The 9,540-nt window shown below is 39.7% G+C and overlaps 1 protein-coding gene across 1 annotated transcript; it reads right to left on the bottom strand.

The window, feature by feature from the left end:
* Window positions 1-1,567: 1,567 nt before the first annotated feature.
* Window positions 1,568-3,773, bottom strand: LOC109194147 (glutamic acid-rich protein). Its single transcript, XM_005468565.4, has 3 exons — window positions 3,399-3,773; window positions 2,003-2,886; window positions 1,568-1,883 (listed from the first exon to the last, which is right to left on the bottom strand). Exons 1-2 carry the CDS (start codon window positions 3,445-3,447, stop codon window positions 2,270-2,272), a joined length of 666 nt encoding a protein of 221 aa, XP_005468622.2. The 5' UTR covers window positions 3,448-3,773; the 3' UTR covers window positions 1,568-1,883; window positions 2,003-2,269.
* Between the last annotated feature and the right edge of the window lie 5,767 nt (window positions 3,774-9,540).

Here is a 9,540-nt window from a genome sequence, read left to right as displayed (position 1 = left end):
AGCCAACTTCTTGGATGCTCAGACATTATCACAGGTCAGTTGCAATGCTGATTTAAGGATTCAAGGAAGCTTTATTGTCATTTGCATCACATGTTTACATGAGGTGGAACGAAAATTATGTACACACGGCCCCAGAGCGAAAAGAAACAGAATAACGAAGAAACAGAATTTAAAAAACAGATAAAAAAAATAACAGAAAACAATAAATAACAATAAAATAACAATAACAAGATTAAAAACAGAATATAGAAGAAGGATAGAGAAGAATATAGAAGAAGGTATAGAAAAGTAGGTATAAATACTTTAGCAGCAAAAGGGCATGATGACCAGCATTGATAATGTGACGGTGTCAGTAAGTGTCAGTAAACCTGGACCAATATTATTTTGATGATGTAGAAACAATGCCAACACATGACTGACAATTTTTTGGTGATAGTTTAACTTCCTCTTACTGATATCGATTAAAACTATATAACTACACAATTGGTGTTCTTTTATTTCACTCTCACTTTTGCACCTCAGCAAAAAATGTGGTTTATCACAGTTAACCCAATTTCAGTAAATTAATTAATGATTTAACAACAGGGCAATTACTGTTTTACACAGGGACAGGTAAGTCTGAATAGGTTTATTTCCCCCTTCACATAAATACTTTCACAGCACTGCACCTGGAGTGAAATTGGAGTTAACAATGGTAAATTCCTCAAAACCCTTTCATGATTTATTTGTATTAATTTATTTGTATTATTTTATTTGCTAACTATACTGCCCTTATTTCGCATTTATTAATAATAATATTGTTTACAGTTTAGGCATGCTTGCTTACCTGCCTCAATCTCAGCCTACCCCTTGCATCCGCTATCCGAACTAGCATTCTTGAACCTCAGCGCCACCCGTAGTTTCCGACAACACAATGATGGCTGCTTCCACAGGCAGTAAGAAAGGACAGGAACTCTCTAAGGCTGAGTACCTAAAACGTTATTTATCAGCCGACGATGATTCCCTGAAATCTAAAGGAAAGGCAAAAAAGAAGCGGCGCAAGGTTCCCGAGAAGGGGTGAGCCAGTGGTGACGTTTTAGTCGACTGTTGCCGCAGATTGTTCAGGTAGTGGATACCATTTGTTGGCTGTTTGGTTTACATCAGGATAGGCAGCTCTAGGCCTCAAGTGCTGGTCTCCTGCAGCTTTTAGATGTGTCCTTGATCCAACACAGCTGATTCAAATGGCTATATTACCTCTCCAACATGTCTTGAAGTTCTCCAGAGGCCTGGGAATGAACTAATCATCTGACTCAAGCGTGTTGACACCCCTGCCCTAGACGCCCAGGGAATGGTGTAGGCAACTCCAGGCCTCAAGTGCCGGTCCTTGAGGCCTGGAGTTAGACACCCCTGATCTAGGGAAACACACTTCTACTCCCACAATATACCTCCATATAAAGGCCCTGCTCCAGCTCCAAAACGGTTCAATATTCCACTGGGGTACCACTGGGGTACCGCTGGGGTACCGCTGGGACGGAGTTGACAGGTAGAGTTTATGCATCGGTGTCAGAGGAAAACTACTGAGGACAGATTTGCAGTTTAATATTGAATGTTTTTAATACACACATCAGTTTGTCATTCATTCTATTAAATCACATTTGGTGCTATTAACTCTTTAACTAAAAAACAAACAACATTTTATGAATATATCCCTGCATTTCATGGCAAGGATCTATCCCTTCAGTGAAGTCAGCAGAATCCAGACCAGATGAGTGGACCAAAACTCCATCTTCAACCTGGGCTGTAATAGGTCCAAAACTTTGTGCATGGTGTACCCTTTGACTCCTTCCTTCTAACCATTTGTTTCCTGGATTTGTCCCTGCTGCTTTTATCGGATGCAAGCTCCTCTGGAGAAAGAAACAGAATGTATATTATATTCTAATAAACAGTGAATCAGTCTGAAACAAGTTATTACAATCATAAGTGATATCACTGTAAGGTATAATGATCAGTCAAAGGAACATACCTGAAGCTGGTTGCTGATGAGTTTGATTGACACTGATGAGGTCAGTGTCGGCTCCAGTGTGAGCCGTCCTCGTTCTTGGGTAGTATTGAAAAGCTCATCCATTTGTTTGCACAATCACATTGTGCCACAGGTAAAAGGGTCCCTGGTTGCAGGAAATTAAATCAGTGGGTCAGAGGAGGCCAGCCAAGATTCAGTCTCTTAGGATGTTACATGTCGGACACTGGGTTTGGAAGATGGGGTGCAATGCTGAGTGTCCAGCAGCAAAATTCAGCGTTTAAAATGTTTTCTGTCTCTCCCATCTTCCTCTTCATCGTCCTCCTCTTCCCTTGGTCTCCTCCTGGAACCCCCCGGTATTGGGCTGGGGGGCAATAACACAGGGGCAGCCTGTCCACTGTCTGAATCTTCTTTGTCACTGTTATCAGGGTCACTGTCATCATTGTCACTGTTATCAGGGTCACTTTCATCAGGGTCACTGTCATCATTGTCATTTTCAGGGACACTTTCGTTGTCACTGTCAGACCCCTCGTCTTCCCAGAACCATCTAATTTCTTCCACTATCGGATCTACTGCTTGCTGGGCCGGGTTTAATTCAATTTCTCGTGCTGGGATCTCTGCTATAATATTTTCCTGGGGTCCTTCTTCTTCCTGAGGTGGATTAATTTCAATTCCTCCTGCAAGAACATCAGCCTCTTCTTCATTGTTAGGAAGATCGTCGTCAATTTCATCTTGCGGCAGTTGAAGAATCACTTGATTCAAAACAAGGAGGCTTTCTTCAGTCAAAACCCCACGTGAAAGACCAACCTGCAGCCAGCGGATCATCGGGCGAATAGCATCGATTTCTTCATGTTGCTCCAGTAAAAGAAGCAGCTGAGGGATTGGTACCCCTACAACAATAAATAGAGAAATAATTTATTGTTATCATTCATACGATGCCAAAACTGTCCACAAATTCCAATTTGTGCAACTACACAGGGAACATACAAACATACATACATTAAAATTATTATAGTGTGATTGCTCCTTCAATTTAAAAAAAGGCTTTAGTCGATGAGCAGCAGCCTATAAATGTCACTATTTCAATGTTTTCCTCAGCCCTCACTGTAGTAATGCACTATTAAACTAATTAATTAGGATTGTTATAATTATATATAATATGTAATGCAAAGTCTAAATAATCCACTTTGCAAAGCAACTCTTTGCAACGTGGATTAAAAGAGAAATATGTGTATTCCCAGTGAACCAGGAAATACACCGTACCACACGGAGGTTTTCAGGGGTCACAGACCAGACTCTGGGCTTGTGTGACTGAGGCCTTAAAACTTTGGAAATTGTTATGTGTAATAACAAATTGTCAGATAATCCATCTGAAAACTGAAAAGAGAAATCACGCTCTTACTTCGAATGGGGTCGTTATGCTGTCCGTCTCCACTCTCCATTTGATCCATGAAAACAGTCTGGAGGAAACTACAGTTGTCAAACTTTTAAGCTGACTGGTTTAAAACTTTCAGACTGTCGAAAGTCGTTTAAAATTGTTTGAAAACTTTTTAGCAAGCTTTTTAAAAACACGATGTAAATGTAGAGTAAGCCAAGTGAATACTGCGAGGAACGCTGCGAAGTGTTAACTGATATTTCTCCACCAATTACATCCAAATATAATGATGCAGAGATAAACGTCATAGGTTTACTTGCTACTTTTGCGTTCTGACTCTCCTGTGACGTCATCGAATGACGCCGCTGAACGTTCTGCAGGTAAACAAAACTGTCAGTGGTGACTACGGAACTTTTACAGGTGAAGCATTTTCCACAAAGCTTTGAAGGAATTACAGTGACAGATAGAGGCCACAAGATGGCGCCATTTTTCAGGTAGTGGATACCATTTGTTGGTTTTTTGGTTTATGTTCACACCACCCCATGAGTGTTTTGCATAAAGTTTCAAGTATTCCTCGGGTTCGTGATTTTTTTCCCTTTCTTGCTGAATTAAAATAAATTAATTCAAGTACACTAGAGTGAGTCTTCCATCAGTAATTAATTATTGAAAACACTTTTCTACCTGAAGTGTATTTTTGCTGCTTTACATGTTTGCTGAACTGCTTCATGGCTTAAAAACCTTTTGATTAGTTAGACGCAGACTCTGTTGTTCATATAAAATCTATACTTTATATTTTCCATTTGGCTTTCCTGGATTGAAAAGTTTGAAAATAAAAGCATTCAACAGTCTGAGTGTCAAAATGTGCTGTGTAATGTATTTATACATATTTTGATGGTAGGAAAACAGGATAAAATGACTGTGTTTGGGCCTTGAGGTTAAATTTTATTTAAAAATGAACTTGTAGAAGTCGGAAAAAGATACAAGCTTGAGTGCAATACTCCGGTAGAGCTTCGTAAAGGGGGTATTTAGACCCAACATCTTGGATGGTATCTACAGAATATATTTTAGTATATCTTTTGGGAACTTGGTTTTGTCTTGGAATAAGTAGTTGATCATAGATATCAATGACATACAGTTGTTGCAAAATGAAACACTCTCTGAACCTGCAGTTTGGTTCTTCCAAAAATGTAACAAAAATAAAACAAGGACACAACCCTATTTAACACAGTGACCAACACAGCACTTGGTCACACACTGGCTGAGTTGCAGTGTGTGGCCAACCTGATGACCAGCATGAGGTTGAAATGCCAGGCTGTTGTGGCTGCGTATTGTTCTTCCACATGGTAGTGACGCCCCTATTTGTTAAAAGAATAAAATATTAAATTGTGGATGTGGCTTGTTTTTTCAGAATTCAATAAATGACACCCAACAAGTGTCAATAGCAAAATAAACTGTTTGCTATTGGCAAATTTTTCATGGCCGCAAGTATATAATCATTTGTAGATTGAAAGAATGTCTCATCCTAGGAGATCTGTAACAACTCTGTGTAGCATGAAGAGGGGAGTGCGTTCACTCCTCTTCAGAGTGTTCTGGCATAGATCACACACCTCCTAGGAGAGGTCATATCTTCTCTTGCTGATATATGGTATAGCAAACACACGTATATCTGGTTAAGTATAAGAGCCTTTTGTTTAGATGGACCGTTAGACTCCTGGCACCAGCTTTGGGGAGTCTTCACAGGTTCACACACACACACACACACACACACACACACTTACACAACGCACAGGCAAGGTACTCTTTGTGTGTATGTAGACGTCATATGTTAATGAACCTATGCATATTCATGTAACCTCAATAAAAGAGCAGTGTTACGGGAGAGCGGACGAGAGCAACTGGGGTCAAGCGAAGGAACGGCGTTTGTCCAGTTCTCTCCCGTGCACGTGAAACATAAAGAACTTTGCCTACTTCGTGTCTTGCTTGCTGTGTAATTACATTGTCTTCAACGTTCCAGCGAATAGGTTCAAGCTACAAACCTATCAGGAGCCCGCAGTGTTTATCCTGTATTCTTTACCACAGTGTCTCATGATCATTCTGTTGTTTTCATAACAGTACGCCTATGTAGATATTCCACTAAATCTCATTTGTGATTTGTCATAAATGTTACCATTAATCTTTGATATTTCTTTATACTTCCGATTAATTTGTAAAACATAAAAAAGAATTTTACTGTTGTCAGAAAATTAAAAAGTTAACTAAGTCAAAGCAACTTCTTCATTATGTGTTTATAGTACTACAGTATATAGTACGATAGTAATAAAATAACTAGTTTTAATTTTGATTGCATGCAAATTGAATGCAACTAAGTAACATTGTGTTTGATTGCCCTTCGACCTCAGAGATTTCTGTGGCTGTGTGGCAGGCAGAGGTAGGACCTAAATGCAGGACTCAGAAACAAAGGGACAGAAACATGTAGCTTTACAGTTGTGATTACATAAACTCAAGTGTAAAAACATACAAAAAATCAGAAATTAGGAACTATACACTAGATTAATTAACAACTGAAACATGGCCCACATGGAAATACACAGCAAACGGGGATGATGCAGCAACAGCCAGAGGGAGACTGAGGACTTCAATACATACACAGAATGAGGAGAGGATGGACCAACACTGACACTAATTGCACACTGACAGGAGAGAGGAGGCAAAGCAGAACACAGTGCACACAGGACAAAGACAGGCAAAATAAAACAGGAAACAGATGGAACGGACACAGGAGGAGAGTGGAAACAAACACTGAGACGAGACTGACTAGATAAAGGGAACGCAGGCAGGGGACAGACACAAGACTAGGAAGACAAATGCAAAGACACTGAAGCTAGAGAACGAGGGCGACAGAGAGAGTGAGGGACACAAAGGGGGGAGATGCAAAACAAATTAAACTTAAAATAAATACAATATAATCAGAAAACTCATAAGCACAAGAAAACTACACTAGGAAATGTAAATCACTCTAAGAATACAGCAAGAAGATGAGATTCAAGACTCCACAAACACAAAATGCTGGTTCAAAGACCCAGAACAATGACAAACACAACTATGCTAAATCAATACAAACATTGTATGTGGGTATGATCAAAATTTTTTTAAACCAGTTGTTGTAATGCAGTTAAATCATCCCAACTTTTATTTTTAAAATCAATAAGTATAAATTGTTACACAATTTAAAACTTTAATATACATATTATAATATAATATATTATCTTACAATAAAAACAGATTCAGTTATTCTGAAACAAAGTTTAAGCTTCCCATAACTTTGTACTGCAAGTTATATTATTGATATAATTGATATAAAATGTATTTATTGTTCAGCCATAAGTGCAGTCTCTGGCTCAAACAACACATTTGTTTTGCATTCAAATGCACAAAATTGGTATGTTGTATTTATATTTTACGGATAGCTTGTTTCCAGTCCAGGCACTACTGCCTGATTGACTGTCATGGACTTAGTTGATCCAAATGCCTGAAGAAAGTCTTTAACATTGTCCCAACTTCCTTTAAGTGCAGTGGCAGTGGATGTGGGCTTGAGATGCATTGACCTAGAACCTGCTGGTGACCATCTTCACTGAACACACCGTCTGTGACGGAGGGTAACGTAAAATGCTTCCCAGATGGTATTGGACGGTAGCTCAAAGTCATACAGCCCTTTTCTGTTATTATAATTCCATCAGTTTTGTCAAGATTGCAAACATCACCAGCCGGAGCTGCAAACCATGACAGAGCCTCCCTCTTACAGTTTGTTGTAGACATTCATTGTTATACCTTTCTCCTCACATCCTCCTTGTATACTGACAGTGAACCAAATTTTTCAAATTTGAATTCATACCTCTTTATGGAGCTGCCAGCAGGAGGGAAAAGGTGAAGACCACAGAGAAGGTTTATGGATGAAGTGAAAGTGAACATGCCGAGCGATGGTGTCACAGAAGCGAATTCAAGGGATAGGCTATAGTTCTTTGAGAATCACGTTGTTGGTGGAAAAGTAATATTTTATGCTTTTATCTTTGTCATTTTTCACTGACTCAGCATGCAAAATGGGAACAAATTACGTCTGTTTTGCTTAGTGTTTTTTGACAGGCTGACAGTTCCTAAACACACAATTAAAATAGGTTCTTTGTTAAGTTGCTTATTTATTTATTTATTTAGTGCTTCAGTATATTATGGATCAGTGTTAAGTGGCTTAACAAACAAATCTTCACCTAAATACAGTCAGGTGCAAGGACTTGATTAAAAATGAGTGGGAAAAAGTAAAAATAAAAAGTTTAAAAGATCTTCACAAACCCGAGAATTATTGCTCAAGACTACTTTAAATCAGTGGTTCCCAAATGTTTTCCAGCCACATACCCCTTGAGACATGTCTGCTACCAATGACTCCTAATTAGTGTCTATAAATACAATGCAATACCGCATGCACAAAAATAAATACTGCATAGTCGATTATTTCTCACCACCAAATGAATTTATTAAAATATTTTAGTAATGACACAATTTTAATCATGAACTTTACTACTTAATACTAGCAGTGTATCAAAAGATTTATTAGAATTCATCATTTTGTCGAGAGCGTAAAGGCCAGATGTGAACTTTCATTAAACAGAACTTTATTTAATGTGATGGATGTGCTTGGGCACACAGCTTTTCAATATTTGGCTCAATTTGGGAAAGGCTGAGTCTTAAATCGTTTTCAACACAAAGTCTTGCTGTGTATTTTGTTTTCATGTTTTTTAAAGCAGAAAATCCCCTTTCACACAAGTAGGTGGTAGTGGAAGACATCAGAGTCTTGACAGCGCGCTTAGCCAGCGCATGCTGTTTAGTGTGCAGTCCTATCCAGAAATCCACCAGGGAGATCCATCTGTGGCGATCTCAATTAGGCTCTCCTGGTCAGACGGTCATAACGAAGTAGGCTCGGCGGGGAATGGGTGACGTATCCAATTATTTGACCCGTCCGTCTCTGGGAAGTATTGGCGTAACTGCGCCACCAGCTCCTCAAGGTACACAAGGTACACTGTACATTCACAGTGTGTGAATGTGTGTCTGAATGGGTGGATGACTGGATGTGTAAAGCGCTTTGGGGTCTTTACGGACTAGTAAAGCGCTATACAAATACAGGCCATTTACCATGTCACATTTGCGCTTTACACTGTTTGATAGTGTCAGATCATTTAAGCACAGAAAATCATGCAGCACGGGAAAGACTTCTGTGTTGTTTGTGCCCATGCAGTTCTTCCAAAGGTTTGACTTCTTTATCACGGCCTCAACTTTATCTTGAACATTGAATATGGTTGTAGAAATGCCTTGTAATCCGAGGTTGACCTCGTTCAGACGAGAAACTATATCGCACAGAGTAAGGTACTCTTCATCATGCAAATGTTCAGACAGCTCAAAGGGATGGTTACCGAAGAAAACTTTAAGTTCTTCCCTCAGCTCAAAGAAAAGAATCAGCACTTTCCCCCTTGATAGCCAGTGAACCTCTGTGTGGAGTAATAAAGTCTCATGCTCGTTGTCCATCTCATTGCACAACGCAGCAAATAAGTGGGAGTTCAGCGGCCTGGCTTTCACAAAGTTAACCATTTTTACAGTGGTGTCCAAAACATGTTTCAGACAGAGAGGTATTCCCTTTGCAGCAAGAGCCTCTCGGTGAATGGTGAAGTGTACCCAAGAGGCATCCGGCATGACTGCTTGCACACGCCAAACCACACCTCTGTGTCTCCCAGTCATGCGCCATCACTGCAGATGCCAACACCTCTGTCACACACGAGTCCATGTGTGTTCATGAATGTGTCCAGCTTTTGAAAAATATCGGCGGCAGTTGTCTTTTCTTCCAGCGGTTTACAGAACAGCATGTCCTCCTTGATAGTTCCTTCATAAATGTTGCGCACATACAGGAGGAGATGCGCCAGCTAGCCACATCCAAGGACTCATTCAGCTGTATTGGATAAAATTCTCTGTGACGTATGCGCTGAAGTATCTGCTGTAAAACATTTTCTGACATTGCATTGATGCACCATGAGACAGTGTTGTTTAATGATGGAATGGACTGTATCGTCTTTTTTGCCTTTTCCATTGTCCCCACCATATCTAAAGCAGCAGGGAGAACGAGGTCCTC

Source organism: Oreochromis niloticus, linkage group LG4 (genome assembly GCF_001858045.2).
Source record: "Oreochromis niloticus isolate F11D_XX linkage group LG4, O_niloticus_UMD_NMBU, whole genome shotgun sequence".
Taxonomy (NCBI): Eukaryota; Metazoa; Chordata; class Actinopteri; order Cichliformes; family Cichlidae; genus Oreochromis; species Oreochromis niloticus.
Note: the sequence above shows the minus strand (reverse complement) of the source record. Positions and strands in the feature narration are given on the sequence as shown.

Excerpts from the sequence above, each read along its gene's own strand:
- LOC109194147 (XM_005468565.4), bottom strand. The coding sequence starts at position 3,447 with ATGGATCAAATGGAGAGTGGAGACGGACAGCATAACGACCCCATTCGA. Across the intron at positions 2,887-3,398 it reads GCATAACGACCCCATTCGAA|GGGTACCAATCCCTCAGCTG; the intron begins GTAAGAGCGTGA and ends TTATTGTTGTAG.